This window comes from Aedes albopictus, chromosome 1 (genome assembly GCF_035046485.1).
Source record: "Aedes albopictus strain Foshan chromosome 1, AalbF5, whole genome shotgun sequence".
Classification (NCBI taxonomy): Eukaryota; Metazoa; Arthropoda; class Insecta; order Diptera; family Culicidae; genus Aedes; species Aedes albopictus.
In genome coordinates, this window is record NC_085136.1 from 321,638,046 (window position 1) to 321,657,130 (window position 19,085).

General features: G+C 37.5%; 1 protein-coding gene across 4 annotated transcripts in view; it reads left to right on the plus strand.

Annotated features, from left to right (window-relative positions):
- The window catches only part of LOC109400229 (ankyrin repeat domain-containing protein 12), a 469,219-nt gene extending 455,837 nt beyond the window's left edge, over nt 1-13,382 (plus strand). For all 4 annotated transcript variants that reach the window (XM_062847222.1, XM_062847221.1, XM_062847223.1 and 1 more), the window contains 2 exons: nt 12,088-12,208; nt 12,281-13,382. In XM_062847222.1, the coding sequence (XP_062703206.1) occupies nt 12,088-12,208; nt 12,281-12,936 (777 nt within the window). In that variant the 3' untranslated portion in view covers nt 12,937-13,382. The remainder of the gene's footprint in view (nt 1-12,087; nt 12,209-12,280) is intronic.
- Nucleotides 13,383-19,085: the final 5,703 nt, after the last annotated feature.

A 19,085-nucleotide genomic window follows, 5' to 3' on the forward strand; every position in this document is an offset into this window, starting at 1 on the left:
CCTTCGGATTTTTTTCAGAAGATTTCCGGAAATTCTCTAGAAATTATTTTGGAAAAACTTCCAAGAGTTTTTCTAAAAAAAATCCTCCACTGTTTTTTTTTTAAATTCGTAAGAAAATAATTTCATTGAATTCTGTATGGATTCTTTTAGAAATGCTTTAAGCAATTCTTCAATAATAAATCTGCCATGGATTTCTTCCAAAATTATTTAATAGATTCCAACAGAAATTGCTTCATGAATTTGGTCTTAAAATCAACCAAGCCTTCATTTTGTCATCAATTTTACCATGATTTTTTTTTTAGAAATTTATCCAGGGCTACCTTCCCTCTTGAGTTTCACCAAAAAAAAATCTCTAAGAATTCTTTTAGATAGATTTTTGTAGGTATTCAATGAAACCCGACCTGGTATTACTTTGGATGTTCTTCCAGAAGTTCGTTAACAATTCGGAAATTTCTCCAGGAGTTCCTACAGAATTTTCTATAGGGATTCTTAAGGGAATTCTATCGAACATTCTTTCATTAATTCTTCTAATGGTTTTCTTCCAAAAAAAAAAAAATCACAGATTGCTTCAACTATTCTTTCAGGTATTTCATCATGAAGTCCATCAGAGATTTGTTCAAGAATTTCTCTAGGGGTTCCGTTGAAAATTCCCGCATAAATGATTCCAGGAATGTCTTCAGGGATTCATCCACAAAATCATGCAAGTGTTCCTTCAGAAATTCTTCCATTATTATTTTCAGTGATTCAGGCTAGATTTTTTTTTCAGAGATTCCCACAGGAGTTCAAACGAAGATTCCTTCAGGATTTCGTCCATATATTTCCCCAGAAATTAAACCGGCAATATTCTCTAAGGATCACTTCAATAGTTTTACCTCGGATTATTTTAGATTTTTTTTTCATAAATATTTTTTCGAATTTCTACGAAAATTCCTTTCCAAATATTTCAAGAGTTTGTTTTTCAAGGGATCTTTGTTCTTGATTATTAATGCGTTTCTTCAGGTATTCCAACAGGAAATTTTCAGGGTTTTGTCATTAAAATTTTCCAGATTTTTTTTTACCAAAACTACCAAGAATATTATTATAGATTTTCTCCAGTAATTTACATAATATATTTTTTTTAACCTTTCAGTACTCGCGCCAAGTTTTGTAACGCGAACAGTCGCGCGTTGTACTTTGTACAACACCCATACATTCTGAAATATCTAAGGATCCTGATTGTTTAGAGGAGGACTGTCTTTGGCAAAGTTGTTGTAAATTTCATGGGCTACTTGATGCTGACAAAGTTGATTCGTAATACGTCCACTAGGCGGCGCTAGTGAGCAATATCATATTATATCTTATATCTCAGGATCCTGATGTCTTAGAAAAATGGTGTCTTCGGCAAAGTTGTTTGGTAAGTCAACGGCTTACAGATTATTGGCCGTTTAATTGGAAATTCCATCACTAGGCGGCGCTAAAGAGCAAACAAACTTTATATCCTATGTATCTCGGGATCCTGATTACTTAGAAAGATGGTGTCTTTGACAAAGTTGTTTGGTAGGTCAAGGACTCACGGATGATTCGCAGTTAATGTTGAAATTTCATCACTTGGCGGCGCTAGTGAGCACGTAAATATTATATATTATGTATCTCTGGACCCTTATTACTTACAAAGATAGTGTCTTCGGCAAAGATGTTTGGTATATCAAGGGCTTATAGATGACTGACAGTTTGATTTCAAATGCCACCACTAGGAGGCTCTAGTGAGCATGTAAATTTTTAATCTCATGTAGCTCAGGATCCCGATTGAAAAGGCACTTGACACCGTCTTCAGCCAGAGGCTGTACAGACTGAACAGAACTTAACACTAGACCATGGACACGACATACATTACATGCTCCAGTGGATAGCATGGTGCGGTTACACGCTTGGTAACGCTAACCGAACGGCCACGAAGCTCCACTTTACTCAGAAAGATGGTGTCATCGGCAAAGTTGTTTGGTAGATCAAAGATCAAATGGAGGAAAAGTTACCTCTCGTGCCGACCTTCTGAAAGATCGAAAACTTACAGATAGTTGTCCGTTTGAATCGTAATTTCACCACTAGATGACGCTAGTGAACATAAAAAATGTATATGCAATAGTTTTCAGGATCCTGGTTATTAGAAGAGAGATGGTAGTTTCGGTAAAGTTGTCAAATAAATTAAGTGCATTTGGTTGATGGGTCGTTGAAATCTATATTTCGCCAGTAAGTGGTTATAATGAGTATGTAAATTTTATATCTTATATATCTCCGAGTCTGATTACCTGGGAAGTTGATATCCTTGGCAAGGTTGGTTGGTAAATCAAAGGGCTTTCAGTTGATTGACCATTTGATTCGTGCTTCTGCCACCAGAAGACGCTAGTTGTAAATTGGCAAAAGCATGAACGTGTTATTCATCTAGAAAAAAATCAACGAGCTGCAAATTTTTATACTTCCGAAAGTTTTCAAAATTTGAAAATTACACAACTAGTTGATTATAATTTGTTTAAATTTGCACTTGATTGATTAATTTTACATGAAGTTAAAACGCTTAGTAAAATATTCAATATCTGGCCGTCGTATTTCAATAGGGGGGTGGGGGTAAGACGGACATGTTTAGTAAACACTCTATTTTGACAGTGTAAACAATGCGATAATTAAAATTTTATCCTAATACTATATACTTCAACTAAGGTACTTTACAGTCTGCAAGCCGATTTTGCAATAAAATTTGATTTTCCATGACTTTTGAGATGATTAAAAAGTGATCTCCAAATGTATGTTTTTCAACAGTGTGGGTAAGACGGACCGGTAGGGTGGGTAAGATGGACACGTTTGGAAATTCAGCTAATACACCTCTAATTGTGTTAAATGATGTTTGTGGCCGTTTGTATTCGGTAGATCAATCATAGTAGAATCTAAATTTGGCCTGAAATCTCTTAGCGAAACGTGTTTCTGCAAATTAAAATCTATTTTGTAAATTGGAAACCTCCATAGACTGATAAACGCCTAACAGTATGCAATGCTCTGGTAATTTTACAAAGTTCAAACTGTTCCAACAACAAAAATTCTAATAAAATGATTTTTTGAATAAAAAATCAATATGAAATGCTTTATACGGCTTCCACAATCATTTTTGTACTCCATAGATTTCAATCTGTGAACAATGTGTGGGTCTTAATGTATTTCTTACGGCACTATCAAAGTAATCCCAACACTGTCCGTCTTACCCACCCTCAAGGCGGACCGTCTTACCCCCACACAACGCAAAATATTCATTCCACCACCGTTATTTATAATCCATGAAATTTACCTGAATGTCTTTGTGTAAAGGATGGAACAGTTTAAAACTACTGGGAAACTCAAAATAAAATGCAAAAACTTAGCAATTTAATGTAAAAAAGCTTATTTATTGCCGCCTCAAAATTAGATCCCAGTACAAAAGCGTGTAGCCTGGTAAATGATTGATTATTTTTTGCACTTTTGACATATGTATTCTCCCATGGAGTGGTTCAATAATCATCAACTAATAAGAAGATAGAGTTAATCGTGAAAGAAAGTCAAATTTCAGTTCTTAAGTGCCAGAACTAGTCGGTGGTCCGTCTTACCCACCCGGTCCGTCTTACCCCCACCCCCCCTATACTCTATCTTAAGGTTGTCAATGTCACGGGATAAGTACATCCATCCTTTAACCATCAAACAACAATGTCGAAGACATCATCTTTCTAAGTAATCAGGATCTTGAGATATATGAGGTATAAAATGGGAATGCTCACTAGTGCCACCTGGATGTGAAATTGCACTTCATATTTGTCTTCATCAGTTAGTGTTTGATCTACTAAACAACTTTGCAGAAGACATCATCTTTCTAAGTAATCAGGGTCCTGAGATGTATGAGTTATAAAATTTCAATGTCCACTAGCGCCACCTAGATGTGGAGTTTCAAACCAAACGGCTCTCCATCAGTTAGTGTTTAACCAACCAAACAACTTTGCCGAAGACACCATCTTTCTAAGTACTCAGGATCCTGAGTTATATGGGATATAAAAATTACATGCTCACTAGCGCCGCCTATCGGTTGAAATCTGAATTTCTCAGATCACCTCGCGAAGGCCCTTGATATCCCAAGTAACTTTGCCGAAGACACCATATTTCTAGATCATTTAGATTTTGAAATACACTAATTCACATTCAACTGTCTATCTTATCTTAACAATAGTAGGTTCTTCATATTGCGATTTTCAATTTTCCGCATTATAAGGAGTTATACTGTTTTCAAAAAAAGGACTTATAATATTCCAAACAGGATTCCTGTAGAATACATTTGAGGTTGACATCGATAGAAAAGATGGTTTCAAAGTAATAGTCGATAATTCTCATGTGTTGTACAAAGTACAACAGCGCGATTAACGGAAGGTTAAATCCAACAAAAGTTTCCCGGCAAGTCTCTCCAGGTATTTCTTCAGAAAGTTCTTGAGATATTCCTCCTCAAATTAGTTCAACTATTTCTTCCAGAAATGTTCAGATATTTCTCCAGAGATTCATTCAAAAGCAACTCCTAAGATTTCTACAAAACCTCTACTGAAGATTTCTTCAGAAGTTTCTTCAGGGCTTCTATCACAAATGCTTGTTGTGATTCCTTCTGAAATTCATTCGCGGTTATAGTTTTATCACCAGATACTTCTTCAAAATTTTGGGTTCTTCCTCAGGAATCAAATCGAGGGATTTTCTCAAAAAATCTTCCATGGAGTTTCTCATAAATTCTTCTAAAATTTTAATTACAAATTTTACAAGGAGTTCTCTAAAAATTTGGAAATATCATGGTTTCTCAACGAATTCTTGGAGAAATTCCTTCAGTGAGTTCTGCAGAAACTTCTTCAAGGATTTTTTCGAAAAATGCCCCTGCGATGTCAGCAGAAACTTCTTCATGGATGTCTCTAGAGATCCCTGTGAAATTTGTTCAAATATCCCTTCAGGGATTTTTCAGAAGGAATTTCTGGGGAAACCCGTGAATCAGAGTCAAGATGAATCTTTTGAGAAACTCCTGAAGAGGCTCTAAAGAAGGGATAGTGGAAGAAATGCTTAGTGACATTCTTGCTAATACTATTCTATGAAATGCTGCGACAGTTTTCTTTCTGTAAACTTTTCGAAAAAATAATCCTGAACTAATCCCCAAAAGAATATCTGGTCCCTGGAGGTAATCGTAGAGAATTTTCTAGAAATAATAAGAAGGATTCTTGCTGAACTCATAAACTCATTCTGCAAGAATGTGCCGAGAAAAAAAAGTGAAAAAAGTGCATTGAGGGTATTTCCCGGAAAAAATATTAATTAGGCACTATACTGACATCATTTTGTTATTGGCGTACCACACAGCAAAATAATATGAAAATTAAACAGCACGTAAATTTAAGATCAACTGAAAATTTCGGCAAAAATTGTAAATCATTAGCATTTAACGTCAGCCGAGCAGTCCGCTGCTAGTCAGACGGCTTGTTTTCAGATTTTAAGCATATTCGCTTGAAATTTACACGCATCTGCTATAAATCATGCCATCCACTCTCCGTCAGCAGCTAATCGAGCGGCTGCTCGCAGCTGTGACGGTTTTCCCCGTTGTCTCTCTCAGTACTCTCTGCAGCAGCCGAAGCAGGTCGGCAGTTCGTGCGTTATGGTAGAAGCAGTTTAACTATGAGTGACTGCTATTCAACAAGCTGAGATAGGTGAGCGTACTCGGGCGTGCTATTCACATCCCAAGTATCTGAGTTCGATTCTCGCTCGTAGCTCAATTTTACTTTATATTTTCTAACAAATATCTGCAATGTAATTTTAAAATCGCACACTGGGTCTTTTTGTTACATTCGATTCGTCATAATTTTACTGGTTATTTTAACTGTGCAGTAGGGGTGCTAACATTGGAATACCGTAAGGAAACAAGCCCTGATTTTAGCATGACAGCACTGCTCAGGATACTATAGATCGTAGAGCGTAGAGCGCCGATAGAGCGACTGAAGCAACCGGATGTCACGAGGGTGTGCTCGATTCAAACCTACTTGAACACTGCTGGGGTACAGTATAAGCAGTCAACATCAACTCGAGAACACCATCGGGTACGTGGAACAGAGTCAATGGAACAACGATTGGCTCGCCAAGGAGTGCAAAGCGGTTTTGGAGAAGAAGACGCAGCGCAGTCGGCAATGCTGCAGCATGGGACCTGACATATTACGGAGCGATACAAACAGGAACGGAAGCAGCACACCTGCCTCTTTCGCAGGCAGGCAATAAAGTAGCTGGTATCGCAGCGGAACTCATCAAGATAGACCCGGAAAAGTTGCTCAGGGGCTGTCCATAAACCACGTGGTCATTTTTTTGGGACTTCTCATCCCCCCCCCCCCCCCCGCGTGGTCATTAGTCCATACAAATTTTTTTTTTCTTCCATACAAAATGATCTTTGGCCGAACAAACCCCCCCCCCCCCTAGGGACCACGTGGTTTATGGACAGCCCCACACCTGTTTACGCTTGATAAAAGTCGAGAACTGGGAAACAGTAGACGTGACTCATAAGAATATTGCATGAAGGTATTGCATTAAAGGGATTGCACAGCCCTGCCCAGAATATCAAAAAGCTGCTTAGATATGGGAAAGTCTTAGAAATTAATAAAAAAGTTTGATGTCAATAATCAAAGCTTTATCTTTTCACGGTACTCACCATATCCCGATAGGTAGGACCGTACCGGGTAAGAAACCAAGCGAGAATGACCGCACCGAAGCACCAATCGGGACTTTCATCTTCGGCTCCTGCCGCATCTTGATTTACCTTCGGAGTTCGGTGAGCAGAAAGCACTGACAAATTGACCGTGGACCGTGAATTCGAGCAAAAATATTTCCAATTGAAATTGTTGGAATAGTTCGGTGGAATCTCTGTTGAACTTCCCGACACCGCGGCAAAATTATGAGTCCGAAAAGCGAAACACTGAAATTTTCCACAGTGCAGTGCACAGTCTACGCGGATGACTAAGCAAAAAAGTAAAATACAATTTCCACTTGGATGCGGCATGCCACAATATTACTGCAAGGCAGCCACATCAGAACATCGGACGGAGGTGGTGGCGCAGGATATGCATCGCTTGCTGTCTAGTGCTGCTATCCTTTGGGTGGGTTCACCGAAATGCACGAAGGTGGATTGCCTCCGGAGGGCGGGGAGGATTGTTTGATAAGCGCACAGGCGACGGAGGAGGAGGAAAAAAGCGCGCCCTAGCACCAAGCACCGTGCGGTGAAAAATCGCATTCTTGGAGATGATGACGAGGCGAAGGCGAATCCGCTGCATCACACAGTAATGGAATTACAAGGTGTTAATTAGATAAACAGCGCTATCTTTGCATAGCTGGCTGGAGCAACCGAGCGATGATGGGAGAGGTGAAGATCTGTTTACAGATAGCCTTGCTAGGTGAATTGAATTTAAAGTGGTTCGGTTGAAGGCTTTCGCTGAACGGTTGGTGGATGTAACTTTAAGCTTAAAATGTAAAAAAGTGAAGCGGGAAATATTCGAAAATGGAATAATAGGATCAAAAGGATTGGGCTTCGTTAGATTGTCAGGCCTTCAACCAGCTTAGGCAGATCACTAGGGTTCTTCGATTCAACGACTGATGAATGAAAATAATCTGAAGAGATTCTCTTAAGAATTTCAGAAGAAATCTTAGTATACCATTCTGGAAGAATCCGTGGAGGTATTTCAGGAGAAACTTTCAAATGAACTTCTGAAGCAAGAACTCAACGAATCTCAGAAAAAAATCTGAACATCTAACATAGTTGTGTAGGAGTGTACGGTGAAATAAATTATAGATTTTTAAAAATTTCCTAGGGAAAAAATCTTTTTTTGTTTTTTTAAAGAGTTTCTGAGGGAATCCTTGGAAATATTTCCTAGAAGAATGCTTGACGAAATTTAAACACTTTAGAGAGATTCATAAATTACAACTACATAACAACAACAAATAATCGATAAACTTTGACAAGGATTACTGGGAAGAACCTTCACAGGAATATCTCAAAAAAAAATATTTGAGAAATCCTTGACAGAGTTCCCAGAGGAATGTTTCTCAGGCAAACGCTCAAAAAATGGCTCTAAGATAAGATCTAGATGCTACTGCTATTTACATAAAATGTAACTTCTCTGCATGACTCCTAAGATACTTTGTGTTTTTTTTTTTTTGGGAAATGGCGGACCACACTTGAATCAAATCTGTCATTAAATTTCCGGAGCCATTTAAAGATTCTTTTTGATATGCTGAAGAGGACATTTTCAGAAATTTCTCGAACATAATTTCTAGAAAATCATTTGGAGGAATTCCTAAAAATGTTTTGAAAAAAAAACTATGGGAACGTGATTATTAAAGTTATTCATGCTTTGGATAAATCTTGAGAGGATTTTTCGAGCAATAGAGATTTTAGCAGCACAAATCAACTCTTTGAGTGGAGCGGACCTGGTGTGATGGTTAGAACACTTGACCATCACGCCGAGGACCTGGGATCGAATCACACTCCCGACAAACTCACAAATGTGGGTTCTTCCTTCGGAAGGGAAGTGAAGCGTGGGTCCCGAGATGAACTAGCCAAGGGCTAAAAATCTCGTTAATACAGATAAAAAAAAATAACTCTTTGAAATACTTTGATAGAACCTACGTTTGTAAAATACCTACAAAGAGCAACTTCAATTACTTCAAAAGTTCTCTTGAAGAATTTTTGAAAGGTTAGTTTCTGAAAATTTGTTTTTCGTTTCAAAATAGCATTTTCAAAGTTTTCATGGCAATTTGATAACAATTCATTTTGAAAACAAATAAAAAATTCACCTTATTTTCTTGGAAAATTTTGTTGAAATATTACCAGTTGTACTATGGTAAAATCTGAGCAGGTTCTCTTTCTTCTTGTTGGCGTAACATCCCCAATGGGACAGTGCCTGCTTTCCAGCTTTGTGTTCCATAAGCATTTCCACATTAAATGCGAGCTTTCCAAGAAACAAAGATATCTGATTAACAGTTTCTAAAGCTGAAATTTGCTTAAGAATTGTTTGTTCAACTCTTGTACAGCTAAAATGTTTGTTGGGTTCCTCTACCTTGAAAGGCACGTAGATACTCCCATGGAAGTCAAGGAAATTTCCTTTACGAAAAGTTCCTGAACCGACCGGGAATCGAACCCGTCACCCTCAGAATGGTCATGCATAATATCTGCGCTTTTACAGCTGTTGCTGTATGGGCCCTTTCAGAGTAATTCCTGGTGGTATCAACTAAGACATTCCTGTAGGAATCCGTAAGCTTTTTTATGAAATCTTTTGAAGGATATCTGGAAACACAAATGGATAATCATCTGTGGATTTTCTTATAAAAATATTCTTATAAACTCTGAAGTATTGCTTGTAGACATATCGAGAACCTATTCTTGGAGGAAACTCCAAAAGAATTCCTGAAAGAATCTCAAAAGAAATAACGGGAAGTTCTTGAACAAAACTTTCGAAAAGTAATCTGAAGGAATTATTGGAGAAAATCCTGAAGGAATCCATGACAGATTTGCCGAAAGAATCCTCGGAGGCATTTCTTAAATAATATTTGAAGAAATTTCTAAGGAAGTTCATGAATTGTGATTATGGACAAACTTCTCGACGAATCTATAGATTAATTTTAGAAGTAAACTCAGGAGAGATTTCTGAAGGAATTCCCGAAGTAATTTTTAGCGGAATTAGTTACACATTTTTTGAAAGTTATCTTTAGAAAGCTTCATAAATTTACCAATCTTCAAATATCAGAAGCAATCCATTTTCGAGACATGTTCTTGGAGATACTTCTTTAAGAATCTCTAGATACGTTTCTGAAGGCATCTTTGTAAGAATTTCTAGCGGAATTCCTAGGAAGTTTTATGAAAGAATCTCTAGGAGGATTTCTAATTCATCAAGAGAAATTCCCAAAGTAGTTACCGGAAGTATATCGCAAAGCATCCCTGGAAGATTTATTTTTGTCTTTATTAAAGAGGCTTGAAGTCAGACGCAGGTTCACCTCTACCCCTGGAATATTTGTTGAAAGAATCGCTGAGGAAATTTCTGAAGGATTCCGGGAAAAATAAAAAAAATACCATTTAAAGGATCTGTCGAGAAGATTAAAAATAAACTGTATACATTTGGATAGAGAAATTGTTGAAAAGAAAATCTGAAGGAAACGTTAGATACACTACTGGTGGAATTTCTAAAAGAATGTTGAAGCTCTGGAGAAACGTACAAAGAAATTCATGGAGCTATTTTTGACACAATCAATGGATTTTTTTTAAAGAAATCCGCAGTGCATTTTCGGGAGAATTCCAGCGGGATCTACTAAAGCAATCTTTAAAGAAAATGTACTGTTTTTGAAAGAACCCCGGAAAGCTTTCCTGTAAGAATGTCTAAAAGAATCCTTGGAAAAAATTCAAAACTACTCTCTTGACTTCTTGAGGAATTTTTGGAGATTTTCTCGAAACTGGGTTTTTCTGAAGTAATCTCTGGGGGATTTTTAAGAAGCATTTTTGAAGAATTCCCTGAATGAATCTCTGAAGGATGTTATTATATATTCGCAAAGAAAATTTTGGAGGAATTTCTGAAATAAAAAACGAATTATTACTTTTGAAAAGGTGTTTGAAAGATACCGTGATGAAATTCCTGGAGCAATTTTTCGAGAAATTTCTTCTTTCCTGAATGTATTTCTGTAAGAAGATTTTCAGAAAAAGCTTAGAAAGAATAAGGAGTTTAGGAATAACTATCTAGTGAAATTTCTCAAGAAATCTCAGGAAGGAACACAAAAAAAAATTAAAAATAAATGGGAAGAACAAAACAATTTCAATTGCATTTCAGAAATAAATGTTGAATGGCATACACCTCAAACTCGTTACATGTCCAAAGACGCACAAAACAAAAAAAAAGCAACCAATAAGATAATGAGCAACATTATTATTTTTATAATTTGATACGATTCTATGCAATATGTTACAAAAAAATATAAAAATGTTAAATTAGCTCATTACTTTAGTGTTTGATTTTCTTTTTGCTCAGCCAAAGATGGACGTAAGAAAAAGAAACTTGAAGCATTTGAAAGCAAAGTGCGTTCAATTGACAAATTGGGAGGTGAATTTTGTAAAAAAAAAACACTTGGTTTTGATGGGATTCGAACCCACGATTCTGTATCGCTTGTCCGGCGCTTTAACCAACTAAACCACAGAAAAAGTCAAGATTTTGCGGAATAGAAAGTCAGCCTGGATTTAGGTTGGGGTGAAGCTTCGAATCCAGTTTGACTTTCTATTCCGCAAAATCGTAACTTGTGTTGTGGCTTAGTTGGTTAAAGCGCTGGACTAGCGATACGGAGTCGGGGGTTCGAATCCCACCACAACAAGTGTATTTTTTTTTTCACAAAATTTATCTTTTAACTAGCTGTCCCGCAAACGTCGTTCTGCCTGCCTACTGTGTTTTTTGACATGCATCTCTGTTGAAAAATGCTCCGGAAAATGGAATTTCAAACTTTCTCGTTTTCGATGCGTTCCCGGTCGATTTTCACAATTATGTTTTCGTACGAACAAGTCGGAGCTCTGCACGAATGAAACACTGAAAGAATGGCGTAGATCCGTTCCCGATCGTATTCGTGATAAACAAACACCATTCCATTTTTATTTATATAGATTACTCTTAATTATGTCATGGTTACTTAATTCAACTATTGATTACAACATTATTGAAATCGTAGTCAGCTCACTAAATATTAAATGTATATACACACAATTGAATTAATTCATTAAAGTCGTAATCTGTATCTGTTTTAGAAAATTTCATCATCGTTTATCAGATTTGAATGGTTCACTTTCAATGTTAAAAATTCGTTAACAGTTATTCAATGCATAACTACTTACTTCAATCATAGCCTAATCTTTAAACAATCTCCATTTCATTTCGAGCGACCGACTCATATTGAAAACTACCTTGTGGCTAGCTATATTCTTTTAACAATTTGCCAGTTTTGAAGTTTGAAGCATCATGGCACAACTTTCTTGAACTAATTTGTTTTCCGTGTACCACCTTGATTTCCCAGGCGGAGCGTCGATCCAGTCCGGATGTAAGCCGCTATGAACGAGCCCTGAACTGCACCACCAAAACCCATCGCTGCCTTCATGCCACCCACGCGTACACCGGTATCCCTTGTGCAGCCTACAGTGAGTATCAAGCCCCAGTCTCATCTCATACCGAATATCTCCTTCAATTTATGTTCTCGTCCCCGTTCGCAGTCCCCATGATGAACCACCACACGATGCCCAAGCTTGGATTTGGCCCGTACAAATCGTCGCCCAGTGGCGTTGGGAGCTTTTTCCTGCCGAAAATCCTCACCAACCCGACGGATCGGAGCTGCCCCGGGAGTAGTGCCAGCTATCTGGCACCCATCGGAAGCGGCGGCAGCGCAAGCAAGGTAGCCCTCGAGTTGACCCACGGTAGCAACAAACAAATCATAACACTGCCCTCGGAGAAGCTCGATAACAATAAGCGATACTATGTAACCTTCACTCTGAACCCTAACGATAGCAATGAACCGAATCCTAGCTCTAGTTTAAGCAATAGTCATAGTAATACCAGTAGTAAAAGTAGAACCGACCCGCCTGATCCCGGCTCCTCTCGGGAGCCACCAGGCGGTACTGACCATTTGTTGTTATCCACAGGGAAGCCCGCGGAAGGTCAGCCTCACCAGCAACAGCAACAGTCCAACACTTTCAGCAACAGCGGCCAGCAACGGCCTCAGCCAGGGCACACTAGTGATGCCCAGTATTCTGCCGAACGGCCACAACCGCATCAGCAACAGCAGCAGCAGTCCCACTCAAGCTCCCTTCCAGCTGTTGTAGAGGAAGACTCCAATTTGGAGTCCAGTTCGGGGCCGTCCCCGTCGGTGTAGCACATGAACAGCAAACGGCACTGCCACAACTGTTCCAAACAGTTGTATTTGAAATTTGTATTTCTTTTTTGAATGGAAATTGCGGTCTTCTAGACGGAGACACTGTAGTGTTGAGTATAACTAGGCTTTATAAATGTACATTTGAATCCAAGCTCTGAATTGGCGTTTTGAAATCGTAGAAGCTGTTTCGGGTCGACCTTTGCTGTCGGCCACGAACAGAAATCGTGCAATTTGTAGGTGAATTATCAAAAAAAGTGATGTGAAACGTAGAGCTCAAAGTTAGTTTGTTTTGTTCTATTTTCGGATTGTCAAAACATGATTCTTGTGTAAATATGGAAATATACAGATCTCTCTATACAGTAATGTTTGGCAAGCCTGGGTCTCACCTGGGGGAGCTAGATGATCTTTAAAACAAAAAGGCTGGTGTTTTCAATTGATGTTTGGCCATGGGGTGGTTATCTCTGGATTCTCAACGCTGGTAACGGCATGTTCATTTGTTCAATTCAGCATGACCATGCTTAGGGTGACGGGTTCGATTCCCGGTCGGTCCAGTATCTTTTCGTAAAGGAAATTTCCTTGACTTCCTTGGGCATAGAGTATCTTCGTGCCTGCCACACGATATACGCATGCAAAATGGTCATTGGCAGAGGAAGCTCTCAGTTAATAACTGTGGAAGTGCTCATAGAACACTAAGCTGAGAAGCAAGCTTTGTCCCAATGAGGACGTAACGCCAAGAAGAGAGAGAGAGAGCAAAGAAAAATGACAGGGGCGTTTAAGGGGGTCCAGCAGATCTTATGAGCGTTTCCAGGGGGTCTCAGGGGGGGGGGGGGCAAGGTAGGCTTAGGGGAGTTTCATTGGATCTCAGGGGCTTTTCAGAGGGTAACAGGGGGCTAGAGAGTGTCTCAGGGTTGCTTCAAGAGGTCTCAGAGCGTTTTAAGGGGTCTCAATAGAGCTCTAGGGTCCTCAGGGGCATTTCAACGTATTTCAGGGGATTCAGGGAGGTACCAGTGGATCTCAGGGGTTTCAGTAGGCCTCATGAAAGTTTCAAGGAGTTCCATGGGATCACGGGGGTCCCGGGAATGTTAACGGCGCTTCATTGTTCCCGGGGGGTTTCATGGGTTTTTTTTTTCAATTTCTTCTGAACTAAATCTAATTCTTCAAATGTATCTAAAGGTCTCAGGTTCTCAGGGGTATCAGGGGATCTCTGGGTGTTTCATAGAGTCTCAGGGTGTATCTGAATTAGTGCAGAAAATCTCAGGAACGTTTTAGAAGGTTTCATGGCATGTTTCATGGGCGTTTCAAGGAGTTTGATGTGGTTTCCAGGGGATAAATTTTTGAGAATTCAATAAAAATGAAACACCACAATTAACAGAGCTTCAAAGCAAGGAACTCCAAAGAGCTGATTGCCGTAGGTTTGATTTCTTCCACATCATCATCAAAACTTTTCCAAGAAACACTATTTATCATTTTATTTTTGTTCAACTTAATTTCACATAAGTAATCCCTCTAGAAAAGGACCCCCACAATGTTGTTTCCCTAGTCACAAATGTAATTTGTCCTCCAAAGATTTTTTTTCCGAAAGATGCAATTCCAGAAAAAAAGAGATTCGGAGGTTATTTCAGAAATACATTCAAAACTTCATCATGGGGTTACCTTCAGAAATGCAAAAAATTTTTTTCCAGGAATTCTTTCATGAATTATTGTTGGAATTTCTCCAGAGTTTCCTTCAGGTCTTATTCTCTCAGGCATTAAGGTAGAATTTCTCCAGAAAATTCTCAAAATATTATTTTATTTGAAAGGATTTTTTGTTTCAAGAGATTTTGAAAGTTTCACCAGAGGACCTTCTGGCTCCAGATATTAATTCAAGGGTTACTTAGAGTTCATTAGGACCTTGCTTGAGGAATCCTTTCTTAATTGATTTTTCGGTGATACTTCAGCAATTATTCTAAATAATTTTCTCTCATCAATTCCTGCAGAGATCATTCCAAAATCTGTTGTCTGGTATTTTTCAAATAATTTATCAAAAAATCCTTCTATAAATACCTGCATAGAGTTCTCATGTTATTCCAGGTATCCTTTCGAAGATTCTTTCAATAAAATCATTTTTTTTTTAGAAATTTGTTCTATTTTTTTTTACAAGATGCTTTTTTTGTTTCTGCTGGGTTTTAATGTAATTATGCCTGAAGAAATTTGTAAAATATTATTCAATGGATTCCTTCAGAGATATTTCCAAGAGAACTTCTAAGGATTCCTTAAGAAATTCCTCCAGGGGTCCCTCAGAAATTTTCTAAAGAACCTTTGTCTGCAGATTCTGCAAAAATGTTGGCAGACATTTTTCAGTAATTTCTTTAAAAATTTCTCTATGGATTCTGCAGGAATGCTTCCGGAAATATGTTAAGCAATAATAATAATATAATAATATCGTCAAGTGTAGTGTATCTAAAGGAGTTTTTTCAAGTACTTTCCCAGAAATTTTTACCTAGGAATCGCTCCTGAAAAACTTGAAAAATATCTTCACGGATTTTTTCAAGAAGGGATTCTATTGGACAATCATCCAGGGATTCCTATAGAATTTACTTCAGAGATTTATTCAAAAATTCTTTCAGGCATTTTTGAACAATTTCTGCAAGAACTTCGGAAAAAATCCATGGAGGAATATCTGAAAGAATTCCTACCTGAATCTTTGAAGGAACCTCAGGAGATATTCCTGACGAAGCCACAGTAGCGATTTCTAAGAAAAAAGCTGTGTTTGAATTCCAGCAGGAATCTCAGAAGGAATATCTCATGGAATTCTTGGAGGAACCCTTAGATGGATTTCCGAAATTCTGTAGAACTTTTCTAAAGAAGTTTTTCAAAGATTCCGTTAAACTTTAAGAAAGGACTGTTGAAGAAATCCCGCACTGAAATTCCCGAAAAAATTCCTTAAACTTTGATGTAGACTCTGTAGATATTTTTGAAAGAATCCCTGTTGGAATATCAGAATTCAAGCTGGAATTTCTGAAAGAATTTCTGAAGGTTTTTGTTTGTTTTAAGAAATCTTCAGTAATTTTTTTATAAAAATCCCAGGAATCACTTTCGAATGAATGTCTAAAGGAATATCTGAAAAAAAAACATCCCTGGGAAATTCTTGGAAAAATCCCAGCGGTAAATTTTGAAAAACTTTCTAGAGGAATACGTGGAGAAAATCCTCGAAACAGCTTTGGGCGCAATTCTAAGAAAAGTTTATTTAGTCATCTTAAAGAAAAGTCTTCAAGAAATCCTCCAGTAAAATTCCAAAATGGAGTGATATGATTTCTGAAAGAATCGCTGAGGGGTCATCCAAAAAGTACGTCACGTTTTTAAGGTGGAAGGGGTGTTGGTTTGTGAAGTATGACAACCAATGTTATGAGTATAGGAAAAATCTATACAAAGGGAAGCAATTTGTGGATATATTTATTTACGATAACCTGCAAAATGTCTAGATAAGCATCTGTAAGGATCCCTTGAAAAAACTCTTGATGTATATTTTTAAGGAATTCTTGTCTAAATTTCTAGGAAAAGTTTCTCAAAAAATCCACAGAGAAATTAGTTACCCTTTAAGAAAATGCAGGAGTAATTTCTGGGGAACTACATGGAGAAATATTTGGAGGAAATCCTGAGGGAACCTGTGTGTAAACGAACTCCTGGAGGAATCTCTGGCGGAATTCCTGATAGATTTTTTGAATAAGTTCCTGTAGAAGTTCACATTCACCTATTGGACACATTCTGGTGAAGATTTTCAATGGAATCCTTAGAGCAATTCCTGAACAAATTTCTGCTGGACCTCGAGAAGTAATACCAAATTGAAGAAACCACTTCTCTTCCAGTGAAAGAATCTGTAGAAATTCATGAAGTAGAAATTTATAAAGTAATCCCTGAAGAAACCTTCGAAGAGTTTCCGAAATCTCTAAAAAAAATCTGAAGTAATCCTTGGCGGAGTTTTAGAATAAACTCATGCAGATCTACATAAAATAATTCCTTGAAATATTTTTGGTGAACTTCTCAAAATTCCCTTGAAAATAAATTGAAGAAAACCTTCTGGAAACATGCACGGAGTAATTCTTTAAGCAATCCATAGAAAATGTCTTGATCGAATCCTTGGACAAATGTATATGAAGGTATCTCATAATGATTTTCAAAAGTAATCTTCCGGAATTTCTTAAAGGAATCTCTGGAAGAATTTCTGAAGAAAACTTTCGGAGGTTCCTAAAGGAGTCTGCGGAAGATTTTCTAAAGAAATCTGTTCAGAAATTTCTGAGGAAATTTTAAACTTTTGATTTTCGAAGGTATCGCTGAAAGCATTTCTAAAGAAATCCGAGGATGATTTCCTGTAAGAGTTCTCGTACGAAATTTTGAAGGAATTTATGGAAGAATTTCTGAAGCACCCATGGACGCTTTTCTAGATGAGTAGAAGAAATTTTTGGAGGATCATGTAGAAGTAATTGTAAAGGAAACTCTTGTGCAATGTCTGGGGGAAAAAAAAGGATAAGATTTTGAAGTAAGGAGTAATGTCTGAATATATCCATGAATTTTTATTTTAATGTATCCCTTGATAAACTTCTTCACAAAGAATTTTTGAGGGAATCACTAAAGTATTTCTGAAGAAATATTTTGAGAAATATCTGAATTAATCTCTGTGAGAAAAATCCTGGAGAAAATTTTCGTATGATTCTTTGATAGATTTTTTTAAAAGCCCGTAGAGTTATTTGTGGGGAATTTGTTTAGTAATCCTTGGGTGGGTGTGCATACTGGTAGAGAGTTATTTTCTATTTCTTAAGCTGGTTGCTCAGTGAGTAACTTGGAGTAACATCGATGACACAAGGGGATTCTTTTTTATTACCGTACGGGTTTGGGCCGAAGGGTCTCAGATATTAATTAAACTTTTTCCACAGGCAGGGTTCATAGATATGTGAACAAAAAAAAATTGAAAAAAATCAGGGTCGCCTATGTTCCCGGAAAACTCAGGTGGAAATTCCTGATACTACTCACTTTGAAAAATCATAACTCAAGAACGAAGCATCGTAGAAATAAAGTTTTTTAAGAAATGAAAGCAAATTTTCTCAGAAATCAACGATGAAAGTTTTGTAAACCTTTTTCCACTTCATATTGTTTTTGGATTCCTGAAAAACAAAATGCTTTCATTTTCACAAAAAAACTTTGTTTCTACGATGTTTCGTTCTTGAGTTATGATTTTTGAAAATAAGGGCTTTATGGTCAATATTTATCAACAAAATAACCTTCTCAATTTTTTTTTTAAATTTTCCACGAGTTCGGGCATAGTTTTTCCGGCTTTTCTTTACGAAATTTGTCAACTGTGAAAAACTTTGCCCAGTTCATTTTTTGTATATCTGAGAAAATTTGCTTTTACTTTCTAAAAAACCATTGTTTCTTCGATGCTTCGTTCTTGAGTTATGATTTTTCAAGGTAAGTAGTGTCAGAGGAAAACAAAAAAAATCAACCTGGGTTTTCCGGGAAAACAGACTACCCTGAATTTTTCTTATTTTTTTTTTATTTTTCCATGAGCCCTGCCTGTAGAAAAAGTTTCATAAAAACTTGAGACCCTTCGGCTCAATTTGTACGATTATAAACAAAAAAAATGCCCACAAGTAACAATTTTATTGCCAATTACTCTTGAAGAGCTTTGTAGAATCAAAGCAAAGCAAAAGCAAAGCAAAGATAACCGTACACATCGTAGTTGACCAGAACAATCGAAGTTGCACAGCGCTACATACTCTCAATGTGCACAATTCGAGAATTCAATATTTGAAAGTCAATAACGGCACCGGCCACGTCCTTACGGTCATGGGGAAAGGGGAAGGAATGTTAGTTCGACAACCGTTGTTATTAGAAACCATGGAATCAACAGCATCCCACAGTTGTCTCAGGAAGGAGTATTTGTTAGTAGGGTAGGGTAAGGCGTGAATCTTGGAGCAACCTTTGGTAAGTGATATGATCCACTAGTTATATGAAAATGCACGACACGGTCTTCATCCTGATTATGATTTATTTGGTCGCGATAGTAAGGGTAATTTACATACGTTAACGATCGTTCAATATTTAACGCGTCACCGCATTGATCGTTTACACAACCGTGAAAACCGTCTTTCTCACGAAAATTATCGCGCGCTTTT